The sequence below is a fragment of the Equus przewalskii genome, chromosome 12, assembly GCF_037783145.1.
Source record: "Equus przewalskii isolate Varuska chromosome 12, EquPr2, whole genome shotgun sequence".
NCBI lineage: Eukaryota > Metazoa > Chordata > Mammalia > Perissodactyla > Equidae > Equus > Equus przewalskii.
The window spans coordinates 16976944-16999813 of NC_091842.1; the positions used below are offsets into that span (position 1 = coordinate 16976944).

Consider the following 22870-nt stretch of genomic DNA (forward strand, 5'->3'; position numbering starts at 1 on the left):
CCTGCAAAGGACCCCCCTTGCTGAGAGAAGCATGTTCCATCCAGCTCCTAACTTAGGAGGGAGAACCACAGACCTCCTCCTACCCCTTCCCCACCTCTGCTCCTGGACCACTGTGCCTACCTGCCCCCCTGTTCCCCCGCCACCTCTGTTCCAGCCCCGCAGGACTTCTTGCTGCTGTCTACACAAGATTCTGCGGTACTGTTTACACCATTCCCTCTGCTTAGGGGTGTCTGCTGACCTTCTCTCTCATTTCTTCTGGCCTGACCCAAACTTTACTTTCCCATGAGGCTTCTCTCAAACATCCTGCTCTCAAAGGGCCTGATCTTTTTATTTTTTTAATGGTCTAGCTCTTAATATTTATTTATTTTTAGTTGAGATCTAATTCACATACCACAAAATTCACCGTTTTCAGGTGTATATTTCAGTGGCATTTAGTACATTCACAAGGTCGTGAAACCATCACTACTACCTAATTCCAGAACATTTTCATTACCCTAAAAAGCAACCCCATATACATTAGCAGTCACTCCTCATTCCCCCTTCTCCCCAGCCCCTAGCGATCACTAATCTGCTTTCCTCTCTATGGATTTATCTATTTTGTTCCATTTTCATGTAAATGGAACCACACCCTAGGTAGCCTTTTGTGTCTGGCTTCTTTCACTTGGCATAATCTTTTTCAGGTTCATCCACGCTGTAGCATGTATCAGCATTTCATTCTTCTTGTAGCTAAATAATATTCCACCAAATGAATGTACCTCATTTTGGTTATCCGTTGACAAATAAAAATGGCAAGCAATAGGATATATTGGAGAATATGAGGAAGCCATTTGGTATAAACCTAATTCGGCCTGAACTTGTCTTTCCAAAAGGGCCTGACCGTGGCTGTTGAGCATGAATTGTATATCTGCTTTAGATATTCCCTATGGCAAGAACAAAGGCCCTTGAGATAAAGGTGCAACTTCCCTCCCCCTCCCAACGTTGGCATCTCCTTAAGGATTAAGCATCTTTCCTTAGGCTAGAAGCTGATTGCTGTGCTCACCTGTGACCGCCCAGCTCGAGACAATAGACTTGCCTCCTGCTATGCCCTCCAAGATAGCAGACCACTACCTGCTGTGTCCATCAAGCACTGTGCCCACAGGGCAATCTTGTGACTATTGTGGGAGGGACATTTCAATCATATGTGAAACATCCTGTTTGGGGGTATATAACCACTCTGTGCACCCCACTTCTTCGGTGCCCTTTCTTCCTTTGGGAAGAAAGGCCCCAGGCCATGGTCCTCAGATTTCAGCTCAGAATAAACTCACCCAAATTTTCATTTATAGATTGGTTATGGATTATTTTCATAGACACCATTTACCAGTTGATAGACATTTGGGTTGCTTTCTAGTTTTCTGGCTGTTATGAATAATGCTGCTGTGAACATTTGTGTATGTTTTTGTGTGAACGTATTTTTACTTCTCTTGGGTACAAATCCAGGAGTTGAACTCTAACTTTTTGAGGAAGCCGTTCCTTTTTGGATCTTACTGAACACTGAAAATGGCAAGAATGCATCATGAAACTGGCGATTTTTTCTATGTCTATCTTTCCAGTCAATCTTAAGCTCTCTTCCAGCAGAGTACTTAACACAGTAGGTGTCTAAAAAGTACCTGGGGATGAAATGTGAGTTGGGGTAGGTTCATAGAAGTGGGGTTCCTGTTTTCTTGAAGGCTTGTTAGCAAGCCAGTGCACTGACCAGCCTCCTGGCTGCCATAGCAGGACCTGGGTTTGTAGGCTCTAGTGACAGACGGTTGCTTCCCCTTCTTATTTTAACAGATTCACACTGTTCCACTAGGCAAATGACCGACAGCAGCTCTTGGATGGTTTCCTGGAGACATGAATCTATGCGGATTTTGCCACTGACCAGGTGGGGGACCCTAGATGTACTGGGTTCATAATCCCTCTGGCTTTGATCTCTTGGAAATGGGGCTGCATGTCTTCGGAGGCACTGGCTCCCAAATGAGCCAAATCAGACTCATAACAATTCTGGTTAATTGCCCCAACATCAACCGACGTAAGTGAGATTTCTGGCAGAGAATATGAGGCTCTGGAATGTTAAAACAATAAAAACCCAGTTTAGGTGATTCTCGCAATAAGCCAGAGCTACCAAGTCTGGGAGCTGTTATGGCTCTGTGATCCTTCCTGGGCTAACACTTTATGATTCTATGACACTGGGTATTTCCATAGCCTACAGTGGAACTAATTAAGAGCTTTAGAAAGAGAATTTTCAGTGATATGAGAAATGCCCAGGCACCTAAGGAAGACTTGGAGGCAGAGATGGAGGATGTGGCCTCTGAGGGAACAGGAGTGAGGCTGATAAGTTTTATGATGTTTCTGTTAGGAGGAAGAGGGGCCACCTCTCCTTGGGGGAGTGGGAGCTGTTCCCTTCTCCACTACAAAACCATCTCAGGTTTCTAGCTGTCAGACAGCAATGTCTTGTTTTGAGGGTCCTACTATGGACCCTTGGTGTAGTGACCAGGCATTGTTTTGTCCTTTCCAGCAGTCCTGCCCCTTCTTATCTTTCGGTTCGGGGATCTGTACCTCTCCACCTACTGGGACTCTCAGGGCTTTACCTTCCCACTGTAACAAGCTAGACGGGCCAAGTAGAGCACCCCAAGCTCTTGGCTTGGTCCAGGGGTAGGCACATGGGCCAAGCAAGTTTGATTAGAGCCCCTTCTTGGAATATAGATGGATCTTGAGAAAGAGAATCCTGTCACCTCAGGGAGAGAGAGCAAGAGTGACAGAGAAGGCAGGAGCAGAGACAGAATGTTGCTTGAACACTTTGGGTCCAGGTCAGCCACAGTTCCTCCCTTTGACTTTCCCCATTATTTAAGCTGGTGCTTTTTAGTTTAAGGGGGACTGGGCTGAGTTTCTGTTACTTGAAACGAAAAGAATCTTGATCAGTACTCTTGCTAACTCCAGTGCTGGCAATGACTTAACTTTAGGAATGAATGTGTTAAGAGGAAGGTTCAAGCCCTGTAAATTTGGTCCCTGTCGCATCCTTCAAAGAGGTGGAGTTCCAGCAGTATGTACTCCATAACGTCTCCATGAAAAAAAATAACGATAAGAAGAGAACTGGCTAGCCTGGCTAGTTTTGTTGTTTTGTTTTTTGTTTTCAGTGCTTACTAATGTGTTAAGCATTGTATGAAATATTATCATGTATCTCATTTAATCCTCATAACAACCGTATGAGGTAGGTCATTATATGATTCCCATTTCATAGATGAGGAAAATTAGGCTCCTAATATTTATTTCAGTGTCTTACTCAAGTGACCTAATATGTGGTGAGGCAGGATTTTAAGCCAGGCCTGTCCAGAGTGCAGAGCTGGAGTTCTTAACCATCATGTGTATTTATCAAAAACAGCTCTTCAGATCTCTATCCTGTGTCTCAGAATCTCATCACCCCTCACTCATGGCTCCAGAACACTTTCCTACTGGTTTGTTATGAAGTGTTCCCCAAAAGAAGAAAAAGCTTTTTTTGTCCGAAGTCCCAAATCTCATTTGAAAACTGTCTCCTGTCTCACCACCTGCCACGGACCTCAGCTCCATCTTAACCTCCTACACCTACCCAAGGAGAACAGGTTTATTTCAGGAAAGTCATAGCACCTGGCGAGCTGGGAGCAGATGGTGTAGATGACATATTATGCCCTTTTCATTTGGATGGGCCTGAAATACCCAACGTGTGTGGCCAGTCTCCCCATTCGGGTGTGCATTTGACATCCTGACAGGAACGCTGGGACTTCAGCAGGGATGGCTGAGCTGGAGACCTTGGATTTGGCTGCAGATTCTTTCTGACCTTCCTCTGAGGCCAGAAGTTTTTGAAACTAGATATGACCGTCGACCAGTCTTTGCATTGGACTGATGAAGAAAATAAGGCTCAGAGAGTTTAAAAGTAACTTACCCAGGGTCACACAGCTAGTCTACACAGGGCTAGGAACAGAACCCATATGTGTGCACAGTGATGCTTTGGGGGCTATCTGGCCTGTGTCACCTCCCTTGACATTTTTTTCTCTTGTCCATCGTACCAAGGCGCTGAATGGTGCAGAGCAGCTCTGCCATGCCTTTCACAGAAATTATTTATTCCTCCGTTGATGATTTTGCTTTACTTCCCTCTGCCATGTGTGTTGTCAGAATGTCTAGAAAAATATGACAGCTGGTATTCCATTCAGGGACAACACTTGGGGGGATGCGTCTTGAAAGGGCTCACACACAGATCTTGCTGCACTTCTACTCAACTTCCAAATCTAATATGATTTCATTGGCAGTGCACTTGGAAACGAGTAAGGATGATGATGAGGCATCGTTCTGTAAGGAGCCTTGGAAACACCTATGCCCAGATAAATGACCCAGGGCGACAAATGACGAGGGCTTTGTCAGGTAGCCCTGGGTTCAAATCCTTACTCGCTGTTTGACTTTGGCCAAATTACTCCACCTTGCTGAGCCTCAGTTTCTTCATCTGTAAACATATTGGAAGCAGTAAGCCAAACTTAATGTATAGTATAATTTATCATAAGAACGCTTAATAAGGACCCAGTGACAGGCAAATAAATGATTTGACCACAAGACTATTCAGTTCCCTATACGTCAGCAACTGGAACCAATAAAAATACGAATTTGTCTTTCAGTGTCACTGAGCTTATATTCTCCGAAAACAAAATGTCTTACAAGTGGTCAAACTGAAGCAAACCATCTTAAACCTCTCTTATGTAGCATGGACGGTGAGTGGGCATTGTGGGTAGTCACATAATCTTGTATCTAACCCATTTGGTGGATGCTGACCTATTTATTTTTCCAAAGAATTACAACACAATATACTGACAACTAACACCTCAGTACATTGAGCACAATTTATCTTAATAAGGGAATTAAAAAATATCTGAGGCATTGGGAGTGCCTGAAAGTCCTACTTTCAGCAATGTTCTTATTGCACTGGGGACATATAGGCTGCCAGCCAGTGAGTAATGCCAAAGAGCCCCTGGATTCAGGGGGTTAAATGACCTCATGCCCAAAGCACCCAGCACAGTGGGTGGCACCTGGCCAAGTGCCTGACTCAGACTAGATGATTTCCCATCTGGAAGCCACGCGTGAATGAAGGAAGGGTCTACTTCTGAACCCTTGAGTTACATTCTTCTAGTCTCTTCCCTGCCTTCCTAGGAGTTTCTGTAGATGACTTCTTTTGGTTCTTCAGGAAAATGGGTTCTAGACATGATGTGAGCCCCCAGTTCTGGGTTCCTCGAAGTCAGAAACCTTTCCTTATATGCAGCTTGGAATTTCATCCTAGTTCCTTCTGTTCTTTCCTTGGGAGAAGATGGAAAAAACTGCTGCTTACTTATGATCACAGAGCCCTCCCTACCATAAAGATAAGCCAGATCAGAAGGTATGAGGGGCTGCGCGCGTGTGTGTGTGTATCTCTTGTTTGTGTTTACTTAAAAATCAAATAAAGAAAACAAAATCAAGCCAAAATGAAAACTAAAAGGAGGACAAAAACCCTAAACTTCTCCCATCGAGGGTACCACACCCATTGGGCTCCTGGACTATTTCTCTTTCCTTTATTCTTCTCCATTCATTCACCCGTGAATTGCTGATTGGCACAGTGTCATGCAGGTTGGCTGCAGCAACATTTTCAAACCTTTTCCACACTCCAGGATCTCGGTCTTGACTCTAACTTTGCTGAGCTCAAAGCAATCTGATGTGGGCTTCTTTAAATTCTGACTCTGCCACAAAACATCTGTTTTCTTGACCATCTCCTTCTTCTTTGCTCCGAGACAGATGTGCCCTTTCACCTTTTTAAGGCAAAGACCTTCTGCACCTTTAGGTTTTATTTCTCATTGACTCCTTCCTCTGACATGAACTAGGGCAGGACTTCCACTCCCCTTGGATCAGCTGGTTTGAAGATAAGCTGGTTAGCATGGGTAGATACTTGCTGCAGCAAAGCCCCAACAAGAGGAGGAGGGAAGAGCTTCCTGGGAGCAAGCAGCAAGAGAGGAGGTGGCCTGAGTGGGGGAGTCTGGGGGACATGTCCTGCCTGGGTCCTCTCTTGTTGGTCACTTGGGGTTACAAAGAAGATTAGATATGAAGAGAAAGTGTCTCATTGCTTAAAAGAAAGAAAGAAAGGAAACCACCTTGTCCCTTCAGAGTTAGATGCTAGATTTATCAAGCCTTGGGATGGTAGAAGCTGATTGGGTGGGTGGGGCATTTGAGATGCCAGTGAGGACATCCCTGAAGTGGCTGGAGAGGGCACGCAGCCTGGGCTGAGGCAAGACAGACAGGAAGGAGTTGACAGCTTGGGGGACAAGGAGGTCCCAAAGGGCTCGGGGCTGAGAGGAGGGTGAGCAGATTGAGGAGGCATGGGCAATGCAACTGCACGATCAGACGGCAGGAGAAGAAGGGAGAGTTTCAACACACCAGTAGGGCCTTGTCTGTGGGCAGCAGACGTGAAAGAAAGATGGAAGGGAGGAGGCCAAGGTCAGTCGCAGGGTCTCAGATGGACTCTTTCAGTCCTAGGGCACCAGGGGTGAACTCAGTGCCTATGCGTCCATCTCTTCCTGGACACTTTTTCCCAAAATACAATCAGGAAGGCCCTTTCCTGAGTATAGAGAGGGTTGTGGGCATGAAATACATGCACCACTGATTTTGATCGTATCAGAGATTGGAAAAATCTTAAACCTAAACACAAACCAACGAGCTTGCATTTGGGGCCAAAATGAAGTGATATAATATTAAACGAACTGACATGAAAATATGCAAAAGGGATTATGTAATCAAGACCACAGCGGTCATTCAAGAAAGCCATGTGCTAATTACAAATAATTCTTTTATGAAATATGATAATGAATTTTAAAGCATTTGGCACAGTGCCTGGCACTTAGTTTCTCCCCCAAAATGGTAGCTTTTGCCAATGTTACATGTACCAATCATTAAAGCAGACCCAGTAAGGCTTCCATTTGGCAACTCTTTTGTCAGTCACTTATTTTATTAACATGTGAGCTTTTGAGTTGTAAAAAGACATTGCTTAGATTTCAGATTACTTCTCAGTGCACTGTGACCTTTCTCAAATTACTAAAACTTGTGACATTTCTCTGAACAAAACACTGATCCATAAACAAAAGCTCTTGTGGAAAACGAGATGCCCAGAAATACTCCCCCAAACCTGTCTCAAGAGTGGTGGCTGACAGCTGGGGGCTGGAGCCCCACATGCTTCCGTTGTTTGAGCACAAAGTCTGTCAGCTAGGAATGAGGTGGAACTGGGAGTCCGGGCCTGCTGTTCTCCCAAGTTTTAGTCCAATCTCTGCCCTCCTCACTCCTGCTCACCCTCTCAATCCTGCTGCCTGTCTGGCTGGAAGTGGCATTGGCTGTGACCATCCTGCCCTTTGTGGTCTGTACGGCTCCGACTCCAAATACAGGCATTGATGCTACAGCCCAGGTCACAAGAAGGGAGACCACGGCAGCTTCTGGACCACAACTGGGTTTTGTTTGCCCTGCATAGCACTTCTGAAAATTTTAAATTTGAATGGTTTTACAAGGGTCATTGCTTTCAAGTTTACCCCAGTCGGCGCCACTTCCTATTTCCCTGGCTTGAGTTAATTTAGTTTGTCACCTCCGAGTGAAAGCCATCTCCTGTTTCTTCTTGTTGTGGCCTTTCATCCTGGCATGTGATGCAGCAGGGCAGGCCCAACAGGGCCATGGGAGGCCAGGTCTGAATGAATCGCTGGCCAGCTCCAAGACCAGGGAACCAAATGCCATGCTGGTGTCTAGGTGACAGCTTACCACCTATATACTGACTTGTTCAAATGTTCAGAAAAAAGAATAGAAAAAAACAGTTTGCCTCTTTAAGAAATCTCAGCAGTGGACAAGTTAAAAATTGTTGTTAGCCTGCTATGCTGTTTTAATGTAATTATAGAATTGTTTTGTACATCAGAGCTGTTAAAGCAGCTCAGATTTTCAAAGTTAGAAAGAGAGATGAAATTATTTAGCTTCCCGGGAACTCTCTACTGATTAGGGGATAAGGTGGCTTTTTTTTTTTCTTAAATTTTCTTTCATGAGCCTAAGAAAAATGGTCTCTCATGGGTCTCTCTTTTGGCCTCAGGAGAGCCTTATTTCTCTGTAACTACATGGTTAAGTTCATGAGAGTCCTTTCATGAACAGGGCTCTTTGACCAGTGTATTCAGGGAGCATGGCAGAGAGGTCATCCATTCCTAAGGATTGTGTGAGGTAGACATAATTACCCTGATGTTTATAGACGAGGAAAACACTCAGAGAAGGTACACTACTGCCCAAGGTCACACAATTTGCCACTGAACTTGATCCAAGTTTACCAACAGCCTAAACAGCCTCTTTCCACCACCCCATGTAGCCCCCACTTAGTAAAGGCAAATACCACCTAGCCACACATCTAACCACAGACCCAGCGGGTCACTGCAAGAAGAACGGGGTCAATCCTGCAAGAATGTGGAGTTTCGGGAAAAAATTGGAAAAAAAGAAACTTACTGCATCTTTGCAAAAGGGATCTTTTAACCTCAGTCCTGGATTCGTGGCTTCAGTACAAGGCCACTTCAGCCCAGGAGACTATAGACACATTTTTTCATACAGAAGATGTGGAGGTGTTGGCCTATCCCAGACCAGGAAGGAAGCAGAAGCAGGGGATACCTACCGCCTTCAAACTCTGTCTGGCAGTTCCCTGATGTCTCATTCAGGCTCTCTTCCTCGTTGATGATGATGTTCTCAATGTCCTTCATGGTGAGGTGGTCCCGGAAGGCGTGATAGAGGATGTGCTTCAGCTCTTCCAGAGTGATCCTTTGCATGTCGAACTGCGGAGACAAAGAGGAGTAAGAGGGCCTGGGGCACAAGAGGGTGAGGACTCAGCTTGGGCCACAACTGGCAAGGCCTAACGCCCTAAAGCTGCTCTCTGGAAACTTCTCTCAGATTTTCAGGACATCAGCTGGGCAGCTTTCCATTACGTTCGGCTCCAAGCATCCTTGTGAATTTGCAGGGGCTTATTGGGATCACAGTGAGTGCAACATAAAGCCACCTGCTAGTTTGCTTTCCCACTCACTCAGCCATCTGCTGCCACCCCTCCACACCTCATGTGCTTTGGAGTTGGAGACAATGCATACGTCTCTAAAATTTTTCATCTCCCAAGAAGCCAGCAATTCCCATCTTGCTTTAAGTATGTATCTTGTTCTAACAAGATAAAATGCAAGTTCAAAGCTGTGTTTACGAGGAAGAACAGCTGAAGGGGGCATGACGCATTCCCAGTCAGGTTCCTCCCATCCTGGTGAGGGAATTAAACTCGTCTCCTCCATATCTATCACGTCCAGCTGGGTCACTTTCTTAGCCAATGAAATGTGAGTAGTCACATATGCCACATCCAGTTACATAAAAGCTTTGAGAGTCATTGTGTAGTTCTGTTGTTTGTTCTTTTCCCTCTGCTGTGAGCACAACCTGCCCCACAGAGGGGCTGCTCCTTCTGTCTGGGTCCCAGAATGAGGATAAATAGAGAAGATCTACAGCTATCCCATAAAGGACAAGTAATGTGGGTAAGAAATACCCTTTGTTGTTATTAGCCATAGAGATTTTGGGCTTGTTTGCTACCACAGCATAACTTAGTTTAAGTCAACAATACAGATATTAATACAGAGAAGTGAGAAGCTACCCTAAAAACATTCTATAATACGGTGTATTGGTTCTAGGGCTAGGCAGTAGGAAATAAGATAATTGTTATTGGAGGCTGGAAAGGTAATGACCCATGTTATGCAGTAGCAAAGCATTTGGTAAAATTGTTGCCTATGATAACTTGGAGGACAGATATATACTGAATGAGTTTGTGGCTTTAGGTAAAAAGTTTGGGAAATAGCATGCTCTGGTTGCATCTGGTTGCATCTGAAAGGGTACTACAAGAAAGAGACGAGCTCAGGAAAGAATTGGTTGGTTTCTAAGCCAGGAATAAAGACAATCAGAAATTCCTGGTCTTGCAGGGTTGAAAGAAGCAGTTGCTTCTCATGTCCACCTAGGAAAAGAAAAATGTGAGCAATCCTTTAAATAATAATATAGGCTTATTAAAACAAATCAAAGTGTCCCTTGTTAAAACCTTTGAATATGTTAAGTGACTCTCCTAGGAAGCTGGTTATTAAGTTTAAGAAGTATGTTTCAAAAATACTTGTGGTTTTGGCTATTAGCATAAACCAATTGAAACTGAATAGATAAGAAAATGACTACATTTTTGAGAGAGTTGTACTGGCCAAGAGCCAACAGCCTGGGATTAAAAGACTCTATGACTGTTCAAAATGTAAAATGATCTTTGAGGTCCCAATGTTCTAAGGGTACACACCATTATCAGGATAAACTATACCGGCCACAAGAAGGGCCTATTTTCCAATTCCCTCATCAGATGAGTACAAGGAGTAGAAAAGGCTGGATCTCTCAGAGGGTGAGGCTGGGAATCATGCTTGAAATCACTGCAGTGAAATCAAGAGCAATATCCAGGAAGCAGAACTAGGGTCTAAACAAGGAATATTCCTCACCCCAAGGTCTGTCCCAACAGGATTTCAGAACTGCTCTGCACCTTTGATGGCTGTGTCTCCCATTTTTTGCTTTGTGGATGAGAATGTTTGCGGTAGTTAGCCTGACCCTGTTCCACCATCCTATGTTGAGTGTGTGTGAGGGGGTATAATTTGTCTTTTTAGTTCATATGTCTCCAGATCAAGAGGTGCCACATCCAGATTTGATGTGTATCATGAAACTCTAGATCTTGAATCTCATGTGGTAATAGGATGAGACTGGGTGTCTCTCTTGAGGAGAGGATGGGTATATTTTGTGGCAGAAGGGAGGGAAATAAATATTTATGAGCAAGAATGTGGATTGTAACAGGTTATATTATTTCCAATTATTTGTTTTACTCTCCGTGGCAGAATTATATCTCCCTGCCCATTGACAGCAGGCTTTGGCCAATTCAATGAAAGTGAAAGTGATATTTGAAAGTGATGAAAGTCCAAGAAGTCTTGAAGCCACCATGTTTTCTGCTATTTCTCTTTTTCTTCTGCCAAAAGAACACTTACACCAAATAAGGGCTGGTCCTTCATCCTGGGTCCTGGAATGAACACAGCGTGGGATCAGCCCATGAAGGGCATATAATTTGAGTGAGAAGTAAACCCTTGTTGTTAACCACTAAGACTTTGGGATTTCTACAGTATAACATAGCCAAGAATGAAGACAGAAATCAACATTTTAAGTTAGTCTGAACCAGGATGAAAGAAAGTTTTAGACATATTTCTTCCTCTGCTTTCTTTGTAAAGCAATTCTTCCTTGCTTTAAGTATTAAATTAAATTGAGTTACTGCAATTTTCTGGAATTCTAAATGACTCAAGTTCAAAGCCATTTATATGAGTAAAAGAACTGAAGGGGGCTGTGCAGTGGATTTGTTTTCTGCATCACAGTTTATTGACTATAAAAGTGAATTTTGAAATACACTCAGGGTTGAGCTACAGTATAATCCCCCTTTCATTGATAGGGGAACATGTGGCTGTCAGCCTGGGTGCTGGGAGAGGGCTGGCAAGATGCATGGTGAGGGTGACGGACCTCACAGATGAGAAAATTAGGACCCCCTTCCCTGCCATGGTCAGAGATGAAGAGTGATGAAATCAAAGAGATTCTGAGAAAATGAGTAACTGTTTCCTAGAAGACCAATTGAAGGACTGGAGTGCTTGGAAACACTAACCAGCTGAGAATTTTCTGAAATTCAGAAATTAGACAAAAAGCATTGGCCAGGGGCTGTGAGAAGGGAAGGAAAGATGCGGATTCCAGAAATATAGTTTTCCTTTTATTTGGCTATCTGGGTCATGTTTTAATATTAGGATACCAACATTTAAACAAAATTAGTTGAGTAGAATTCCATATGTTTTCTATATTGTCAGAATTGATCTCTTTTATAAATTTGAAAGAAATCACTATCGAACAATATGCACATAATGCCAGCAAGTATTTCCTCCATGATTATCAATCCACTTAGCTTTTAATTTTCTTGAGTCAACTTCAGAATCTTGTCTCCTTTCAGAAAACCAGCCAAAAGATTATTATTATTAGCATGTAACTATGCACAGTAGTCCCCTAATTTTAAAGTTCTCTCAATACTTTTTATATATCATTTTGTATTTATAATCTTATTTGTTTTTCCTTCTTCCAGGTTTGATTTTTGTTGCTTTATTCCGTTTTTAGTGGATCCTGGCCTGTACATCTCCTATTTTTAGGAACCTAAGGAGTATGGTGGAATCTCTGTAGGATCAATTATACAAATATATTTATCTTTATTAATTATATTGAGTAGCCTTATAATTATAATCAGTATCTTCCATAACTTAATTTTTTTGGACTACTTGATTTGTCAAAGACCACGAGTAACATATTAAAGTCTGTGAATTCTATCTCCATAAATTTTTCTTATACTCCTAATATTTCTTAAGTGAGGATATTCTTTAGTGCCAAAAGATTGATTTCCTAATCCAACATATAGTTATTGAGGATGACTCCATGCCAAAACTGAGATGGAGACACAAAGGTGAGCAAGACATAAATCTTGCTCTCCAAAGACAAGCACATAGGCAATTTTAATTCAGGGTGATACGCACTGTGACACGGGAAGCACAGGATGGCTTAGAAACCCATGGGGAAGGGAGAGGGGGGCCTAGAAGGCTTCCTGGAGAACAGGCATGCCATCTAAGACCCGGGAAAAAGAGTTCGCTAGGTGAATGGGGTGGGTGGGAGAAGCGTGTGGAGAAGGGAGGGGAGAAGGGCATGTCGGCCAGAGGGAACACCATTTCAAGGCCTAGGGAAGCAAAGCTCTACACCTACATGGAATGGCCTCATGTCAAGTTCTTTGGAGGACGAGAGCAGTAGGAGAAGGTGGTAGGGGATGAGGTGAGAGCTGTAGGTGGGGTGCCAATCAGTAAAGGCTTCTATCCCGTGGTGACAAGCTTGGTTGTTTTTGTTTTTATTTTTTTGTTGTGGGAAACTTACCCCCATTTTATCCTTTTTTTTTTTTTAAGATTGGCACCTGGGCTAACATCTGTTGCCAATCTTTTTTTTTTTCTCCCTTCTTCTTCTTCTCCCCAGAACTCCCCAGTAAACAGTTGTATATCATAGTTGTGGTCCTTCTGGTTGTGCTAGGTGGGATGCCACTTCAGCATGGCCTTATGAGCAGTGCCATGTCCATGCCAGGATCCAAACTGGTGAAAACCTGGGCCGCTGAAGCTGAGCATGCAAATTTAACCACTTAGCCATGGGGCTGGCCCCCATTTTACCCATTTTTAAGTGTACAGTTCAGTGGCATTAAGTACATTCACAGTGTTGGACAGCCATCACCACCATCTATCTCTAGAACTTTTTCGTCTTCCCAAACTGAAACTCTATACCCATTAAACACTGTCTCCCTATTCCTTCCTCCCCAAACCCTGGCAAAAACCACTCTACTTTCTATGTAAAGTCAACCCACAGCTAACATCATACTCAATGGTGAAAAACTGAAAGAGATCCTTCTAAGAGCAGCAATAAGACAAGGATGCTCACTCTTATTCAACATAGTATTGGAAGTCCTAGCCAGAGCAATTAGGCAAGAAAAAGAAATAAAAAGGATCCAAGTAGGAAAGGAAGAAGTAAACTCGTCACTATTTTTGGATGACATGATTTTATATATAGAAAACCTTAAATAATCCATCAAAAAACTATTAGAAATAATTAACAAATACAGTAAATTTGCAGGGTACAAAATCAACATACAAAAATCAGTTCCACTTCTATTACTAACAACGAACTAGCAGAAAGAGAAATCAAGACTACAATCCCATTTACAATTGCAATAATAAGAATAAAATACCTAGAAATAAATTTAACCAGGGAAGTGAAAGACTTATACACTGAAAACTATAAGACATGATTGAAAGAAATTGAAGAAGACATAAAGAAATGGAAAGATATTCTGTGCTCATGGATTAGAAGAATTAACATAGTAAAAAGGTCCATAATACCTAAAGCAATTCACAGATTCAATGCAATCCCAATCAGAATCTCAATGACATTTTTCATGAAATAGAACAAATAATCCTAAAATTTATGTGGAACAACAAAAGCCCCCAACAGCCAAAGGAATCCTGAGAAAGAAGACAAAGTTGGAGCTACCACACTCCCAAATTTCAAAATACACTACAAAGCTATAGGAATCAAAATAGCATGGTACTGGCAGAAAAACAGACACACAGATTAATGGAACAGAATTGAGAGCGATAAATAAACCCACAGATCTATGAACAGCTAATTTTCAACAAAGGAGCCAAGAACATACAATGGAGAAAGGAAAGTCACTTCAATAAATTGTGCTGGGAAAACTAGACAGCCACATGCAACAAACAAACAAAAAATAGAAGTAGACCATTATCCAGCATTAAGCCCTCATATATCAATAATTACTCTACATGTAAATGGATTGAATTCTCCAATCAAAAGACACAGAATGGCTGGATGGATTGAAACACAAGAGCCAACACATGCTGCCTCCAGGAAACACATCTCAGCTCTAAAGACAAACAAAGGCTCAGAGTGAAGGGATAGAAGATGATACTCCAAGCTAATGGCAAACAAAAGAAATCAGGTGTTGCCAGACTTAAACCTCCCCATTCCTTCCTTGAAGACAAAGTAGACTTCAAGATAAAACAGGTAAAGAGAGACAAAGAGTGGTATATATAATGATAAAAGTGACATTCCACCAAGAAGACATAACACATATAAATATTTATGCACCCAACACAGGAGCCCCAAAGTACATAAAGCAACTATTAAAAAACCTAAAAGGAGATATTAACAACAACATAATAACAGTAGGGGACCTCAGCACCCCACTTACATCAATGGATAGATCATCCAGAGAAAAAGTCAACAAAGAAATAGTGGAATTAAATGAAAAACTAGAGCAGATGGACTTGATATATATACAACAATCCATCCAAAAACAGCAGATTACACATTCTTCTCAAGAAGACTGAAATCATATCAAGCACCTTTTCCAACCATAATGCTAGGAAACTAGAAAGCAACTACAAGAAAAAAGCTGGGAAAGGGACAAAGATGTGGAGACTAAACAACATGCTACTGAACAACCAATGGATCATTGAAGAAATTAAAGGAGAAATCAAGAAATATCTTGAGACAAATGAAAATGAAAACACACCATACCAACTCATATGGGATGCAGCAAAATCAGTACTAAGAGGGAAATTCATAGCAATACAGGCCCACCTTAACAAACAAGAAATATCTCAAATAAGCAATCTTAAACTACACCTAACAGAATTAGAAAAAGAAGAACAAAGCCCAAACTCAGCAGTAGGAGGGAAATAATAAAAATTAGAGGAGAATTAAATGAAAGTGAAACAAAAAACACAGTAGAAAGGATTAATGAAACAGAGCTGGTTCTTTGAGAAGATAAACAAAATTGACAAACCCTTAGTCAGACTCACTAAGAAAAAAAGAGAGAAGGCTCAAATAAATAAAATTAGAAATGAAACAGGAGAAATTACAATGGATACCACAGAAATACAAAAGACCATAAGAGAATACTATGAAAAACTATATGCCAACAAATTGGACAATCTAGAAGAAATGGACAAATTCTTAGACTCTTACAACCTCTCAAAACTGAATCAAGAAGAAAGAGGGAATCTTAATAGACCAATCACAAGTAAAGAGATTGAAACAGTAATCAAAAACCTAACTCCACAATAAAATCTCATGACCAGATGGGTTCTCTGGAGAATTCTACCAAACATTCAAAGAAGATTTATTACCTATCCTTCTCAAACTATTCCAAAAAATTGAGGAACATGGAACACTTCCTAACACATTCTATGAGGCCAACATCACCCTGACACCAAGGACAACACAAAGAAGGAAAATTACAGGCCAATATCACTGATGAACATAGATGCTAAAATCCTCAACAAAATATTGGCAAACCAAATACAGCAATACATGAAAAAGATTATACACCATGATCAAGTGGGATTTATACCAGGGACACAGGGATGGTTCAACATCTGCAAATCAATCAATGTGATGCACCACATTCACAAAATGAGGAATAAAAAACACATGATAATATCAATAGATGCAAAGAAAGCATCTGATAAGATCCACCATCCATTTATGATAAAAACTCTCAATAAAATGGGTATAGAAGGAAAGTGCCTCAACATAATAAAGGCCATATATGACAAGCCCACAGCCAACATCATACTCAATGTGGAAAAGCTGAAAGCCATCCCTCTGAGAGCCAGAACAAGACAAGGGTGCCCACTCTCATCACTCTTATTCAACATAGTACTGGAGGTTTTGGCCAGAGCAATTAGGCAAGAAAAAGAAATAAAAAGAATCCAAACATACAATGAAGAAGTAAAACTCTTGCTGTTTGCAGATGACATGACTTTATATATAGAAAACCCTAAAGAATCCATTGGAAAACTATTAGAAATAATCAACAACTATGGCAAAGTTGCAGGGTACAAAATCAGCTTATGAAAATCAGTTGCATTTATATACTCTAATAATGAACTAACAGAAAGAGAGCTCAAGAATAGAGTCCCATTTACTGGAGCGGAAGTGGGTGGGGGGAGGGCAAGAGGGGTAAAGGGACACATATGTATGGTGACAGATGGCAACTAGACTTGGTGGTTAACATGACACAGTCTATACAGATATCAAAATATAATGTACACTTGAAATTTATATAATATTATAAACCAATGTTACCTCAATAAAAAAATTTTTTAAAAACCACAAAAAGATTTATCAACCAAGATGGTTAAAATATATTAAAGCATCTGTCATAAGTAGAGTATGCCATTTCCCTCACTTCATTTCTATCATCTGTTCTATTAAGAATAAAACTGGTTAAAAAAAAAAGAGAAAGAAAGTCAAACAAGAATTTGACTGCTTCAGGTGCCTTATGTAAGTGGAATCATACAGTATTTTTCCTCTTGTGACTGGCTAATTTCACTTAGCATCATGTGTCCAAGGTTTATCTTCATGCTGTAGAGTTTTACTCCTTTTTAAGACTGAACAATATTCCATTGTGTGTCTGTGCTACATTTTATCTGTTTATCCATCCATGGACACTTACATTGCTTCCACCTCATGGCTGTTGGTGATAATGCTGCTATGAATGTGGGTGTACAAATATCTGCTCATGTCCCTGTTTTTGATTTTTTTGGTTATATACCCAGAAGTGAAATTGCTGAATCATATGGTAGTTCTGTTTAATTTTTGGAGGAATGGCACTTAGTTTTATCTTTTGGGTAAAATGGGGTACCACTAAAGGATTTTCATCAAAGAAATTTACCTTATCAAGTTTTAGCTTGACAAAAATTACTGTTTGCTGGTAGGAGGGGCAGGACAACCAGGCAGGTTATTGAAATAACAGGTTTAGAAACCATGGTGGCCAATGGAGACAGAGAGAATTCAAGAGCCATGTTGGAGAGGTTGACAAGACCTGATGATTCATTGTGTATGGAGTGTGAAGGAGAATGAGCCAGTTAGGATGACACCTGGGCTGTATGTTGAGCTGAATGGTAACAGAGGAAGAACAGGCTTAGAGAGAAAGGTGACAGTTAAAATTTGGACATGCGCATTGGTGGTTCTGGAGGCACAGCCCAGTAGAACAGCCCAGGAGGTAGTAGGATGTATAGATATGGGCTAATGATACAGACTTGGAAGTCATCTGCATAGAGATAATAATAAAAGTCATCAGAAAGGATGGCAACTTCCAGGAAGATTACTGAGTATGAAAAAGCCCAGGAAAGGCACTGGGAGGACACTAAGATAAACAGGTGGGCAGCCTCCATTAAAGAATGGGCAGGGTGTGTGTGATCTTGTGATTTACAATAAATGTATATTTTGGTTCTCTGTTCATGGTTCCTGGTGCCTGGCTCACAGCTCCCAAAGCCTTTGGAATTTCCTAAATGATAAGAGCAATGGGAGCATTTCTTGTTATAATATTTGGTCTCTTGTCCTTAGTTCCTGAAATTGCTTCAGAACCATAAATGAGTGTCTTGTAATTCATAACAAGCCCCTTTCAACCAAAACTGAATTTATGTTAATGAGGTGACTTTTGGAAATCTCCTAAAGAGGGAGGGGAGGGCCTGGTTCCCAGGGGAACCAACCATGAGTAAAGCGTGGGAAATTTCAGTCCCACTCCTTGACTTCCAGGAAGGGGAAAGGGGCTGGAAGTTGAATCAATCACCAATGGCCAGTGATTTAATCAATCATGCTTATTTACCAATGTCTCCGTAAAAATTCCAAAGGAGGGGGTTCAGAGCTTCTTGGTTAGTGAACCAAAACACTTTCACATACCACTGTTCCAGGCACCAAACTCCACAGGGACAGAAGCTCCTTTGGGATCTCACCGTATGTATCACTTTATCTAGCCCTTGATTTGTGTCCTTTAATATCCTTTGCAATAACCCTGTAATCTAGTGAGTAAACTGTTTCCTGAGTTCTGTGAGCCGCTCTAGCAAATTAATTGAACCCAAGAAGGGGGAAGTGAGAACCTCTGATTTAAAGCCAGTGAGTCAGAAGTACACATGTAACAACCTGGATTTATCTTTGGTGACTGAAGCGGGAACGGGGACGGTCTCGTGGGATGGAGCCCTTAACCTCTGGAATCTGACGTTGTCTCCCCTCGGATATGTCAGAATTGAGTTGAATTGTAAGACACCCAGCTAGGGTTGGAGATTGCTTGATGATGTTGGAAAAAACCTACACATGGAATTGGGTGGAGAACTGTAGTGTGCCTTTTATCAATATACACAATCATCCATTAAAAAATATTTAAGTACCTTCTCTTTGAAAAAATCTATTTTTTACATCAATATGGCCATGCTTGTTTTCTTTTTGTGTTGATTTTTCTGCTAAATGTCTACCCTTTTGTTTTTAAACTTTCTGTATAATATTAAACACGTGTCTCTTTAAACAGATATGTCTCTTATACAGAGAATAGAGTTGGATTTATAAAATTGAACTTGAGATGTTTTCCCTTCCAATGGTAGCGTCTAACTACATTTTCATATATTGTTATAAACATGTTTGGCTGTACTCCTGTTATTTCATCTTCTGCATTCTAGTCTTCAGTCTTCTTTATATTTTCCTTGCCTTTTGCAAAAAAAACCCCAAAAAACAAAAAACAAAACCCTATAGTCATCCTAGTTTTGATTATACTGGTGGATATCTTTCCATTTATCAAATGCATTACTTATGCCAGCATTTCTTATATTATCAAATTCAAGAAATTGAATTGTACTTTCCTTGTATAAAGATAAGAACATTAATATATCTTTACTTTCTTCCCCCTGACACTTACAGTTTTTGTAAATTAAATAAGATTTATTATGACCTATTTTCTACTATTTGCATCTTTTTCTAGAATAGTATTTGGCTTCTGCATTTAATTTTGTAACAAAATTTATAAAAGCTACTGCTACTTAATTATATCTAATTGATTCAGTGCTCACTTCTGTTTTTCTATGACCGTTGCGACCCTGAGTACCTGGTTTTCACCCAAATATCTGCTAGAGAACTTTTAAACATCGTTTGACAATAAAGCGTTTGTGAACATTACATTCTCTTAGTTCTCATAATCTGATAATACTTTTGTTCCCCCTTCTCCCATGACAGACAACTTAGTTTGGTGTAAAATTCTAGAATCACACAAATTTTTGCCTCAAAGCTCTTTTGAAATGTCTCCACTTCCTTCTGTGGTTAAGTGGGGAGGAGAAATGAAGTTGGATGGTGGCCTGAGTTTTTACTTTGAAGACCATTTCTTTTTTCTCCCTGGACACTAGTAGAAATATTTCATTCTCCATGAAATTTTAAAAATGTTTTCCATGCCATGTTACGCTACGTGTTCCAGCATTCATCTTGGCTGGAGTTTTGTGAGAGGGCTTTTAATTTCTATGCCACTGTCCTTTTCTGCTTCGTGACTGTGTCCTGACCACCATTCTGATTACTGTCTTTCCCCGGTGCTATCTAATAGGTTCCTTCCTCTAGAACACAAATCATTCTTAATTAGATTTCTGTTTTTTGTTTCCATATTTTTCATCTTTTCTCTAATCATTTCCATCTCTTTGTTTTATATTTCACACCACTCATTTTTTCTTTTTTGACTGTTACTTCTGTTCCTACTACCTCCAGTGAAGATTTTAAATCGGCAGCTCCATTTTGGTTCCTTCCATACTCTTCTTATTTTAGTCCATTCTCTTTGTGCCCCAGACTCTTATGGTCACTGCTTTTTTTCCCCAATAGATCCCAAATCTCATGCATCACTTTTAAAGATTAAAATATTAAAGAACATCAAACAGGCATCTTCTACAATGCTCACCTGATTCACTCTTCAGAGCCACGCTCCTCCTCTGCGTCGCTTAGCCTTAAGCAGGCTAAATTGTAATTCGCCCAATGTTACAGTTGCCGTGTTTCTGTTTATTTGTAAGTATGTGTGAATGAGAGACGGGCAGCCCAAATGCAGGACTTGCCACCTGAGACAGTGGATGCAACGTTCTTGGCCCCTCATCGCCTGGTTAGTTGTGGGGACTTTTGCTGAGCGTCAGGAGCCGTGTGTGTCTGGGAGCTCAGTCTGCAGTTCCCGCAGCCATTCCTCAGGTGCCGCTGTGTGGAAATAGATCCTCTCTTGCTCAGGAAGCATGGGTCTCTTAAGTTGGGAAGACTGCTGTGTATCCTCGATTGATCTAGCGCAGTGGTTCTCAAAGGTGTTCCCTGGACCACCAGTACCTGGAAACCGTCCAGAATGCAATTTCTCCAGCCTCACCCAGGACCACTGAAGCAGGGATCAGGGGGTGCGTCCTAAGCAACCTGTTTCTAAAATGTCCTCCAAGGGATTCTGATGCTCACCCAAGTCTGTACAAAAGCACGTGAAGTTCTAGTAGTAAAGGAGAACCTTCCCCCACGGCATGCTGCCCCCACGTGGCTGTCCACCGAGGTGACAAATCCCCCTAGGCCTTCCTGCTGTGCTCTCCGCCTCACTGTATGCTGGGAATTACAGTCTCCAAATAGGTGCCGAGACAGAGGACTTGATGGCACTCCGAGGGCAGGCAGTGCTTGTGTTGACAGGCAGACAAGATCATTCTTTCAGGATCTCCTCTGTTTTTCTCTTCTGGGCAGGCACTGTGTCTGGGAATTAGGTGTAAACAGTGGAGGAGAGTCAAAGGATGTCCCCAGCCTTTTTGGGGTCCTCTGTCCTGGTCTGACAGAGGGAGGAACACAATAGTGACTGCAAGCTGGCCCCTCTCAGTCCACCTTCCTCTACCAGTTCAGGGGGCCTTAATGAGGGCAGCATAAGCACAGGTGCATCTGGCTTCCCAGAACTCTTTGTCACTGCTCTTCCCACTGGGAGTTGTTTTTCTCTGTTTATCAGCCTCTGCCAGGAGCTGATGGGCCCTCTGAGGGCATGTACTGCATCTTACACAGTGTTTACCACCAGTCTATCACAGAGCCTGGCTCCAGCTGGATGGACAGCAGATATTTGTTGATTGAATAAATGTGAATCCTCCATTTGCTCCAAAGCACAATCTTTCCTATGTACCTTCCCTCCCCACTCAATGTGCCCCTGAATCTGTGAGAAGGCCAGGAAGAGCCCCCTGTGCAATGGGACTTCCTGTGTTCAGATTCCCTACCACTTCAAGGTGAAAGAACACAGTAATTGAATGTGTTTTCCTGCTGCAAGAGGAAGCTCAGGGGTGCTGAGTCTCCAGCCAAGCCCTGAATTCTTGATAAGAGGAAATGTGGCCCCTGGAAGGACGGAGCTCTCTGCTCTCTGCCAGGCGCTCAGCTCTGTGAGGCCTCCATTCTTCATCTCTGCCTCATGTGGGGACCTGCACAGCTGGTGGCCACATCTTCCCTGACCAGATTTTAGGTGAATCCAGACTCATTTCAGCTTTCACAGAAGGTGTGGAATTAGTTTGATGACACAGTTCCTTCTCCTCTGGAGAGGAGGATGGGCTGAATAAGTTCCAGAACCTTGTCTACCTTTATTCTTCTCTTTGCCTCTCCACCAAAGGCATCATCCTACCGAGAGAGCACTGCCTGGAAGATCAGTGGTCAGAGCTTCTCATCCAGGGGATGGAATTGGTCACAGTTCCTACAGCCACGGTAGAAAGCCTTGTAGTCTGAGGTATCTGGACAGGATCTTGGGCAGCCAGAGTTGCGCCCACGTGGCTGAGCACTCTCATCCATTTATCTCGGTGTGGCATAAAAACACAGCCATTTTCTAAGTGTGCCCCAAGCACCAATGTGGCAAGGCCACCCAAGGTCATTAGATCTACAGAATTTCCTGCCTGTACCTTCCCTTTCATGCTGGGCCCCACACCAGGGGCAACACAGCCTCCGCGTCTAATAAGAAGACCCCCCAAAGGGTGTGTCCTGCCATCAGCCTGCCAGTGGTGTCGGCATGAGAAGTACAGGAGACACCAGCATCACCAGAGAGACTTCCAGAGTCCTTCCTGGCTCCAAGATTTCCCCAGTTTTCTTGTAATTTCCAAGAATTACACAGGGAGATTGGAATGCAAGGCATTGTGAGACCCTTCCCCACCACGAGCAAAGAGGCAGGCACGCCTGGAGCCTTGGGCCAGATGAGCAGGTTGAGCAAAGGAATGGGAGGTTGGTAAAGGAACTGAAAAACAGGGGGCACTAGGCTGTGAGGGGATGGAGCCATCCGGACTTGTGCAGGTTTCCCCCAACTTGGTGTGGGGGACACGAGAACCGAGAGAGAGGAGTGTACTGTGTTCTTTAG

At 42.2% G+C, this 22870-nt stretch overlaps 1 protein-coding gene and 1 long non-coding RNA gene across 12 annotated transcripts in view; one reads left to right on the forward strand and one right to left on the reverse strand.

Moving 5' to 3' along the window:
• CALN1 (calneuron 1) overlaps positions 1–22870 on the reverse strand; it is a 521792-nt gene that overhangs the window by 11795 nt on the left and 487127 nt on the right. For all 11 annotated transcript variants that reach the window (XM_070567817.1, XM_070567814.1, XM_070567810.1 and 8 more), the window contains one exon: positions 8687–8843. In XM_070567817.1, the coding sequence (XP_070423918.1) occupies positions 8687–8843 (157 nt within the window). The remainder of the gene's footprint in view (positions 1–8686; positions 8844–22870) is intronic.
• On the forward strand, positions 9443–11437 carry LOC139074862 (uncharacterized). The gene is made up of 2 exons (XR_011524724.1): positions 9443–9572; positions 10944–11437. It is a non-coding gene; the product is annotated as an uncharacterized lncRNA (long non-coding RNA).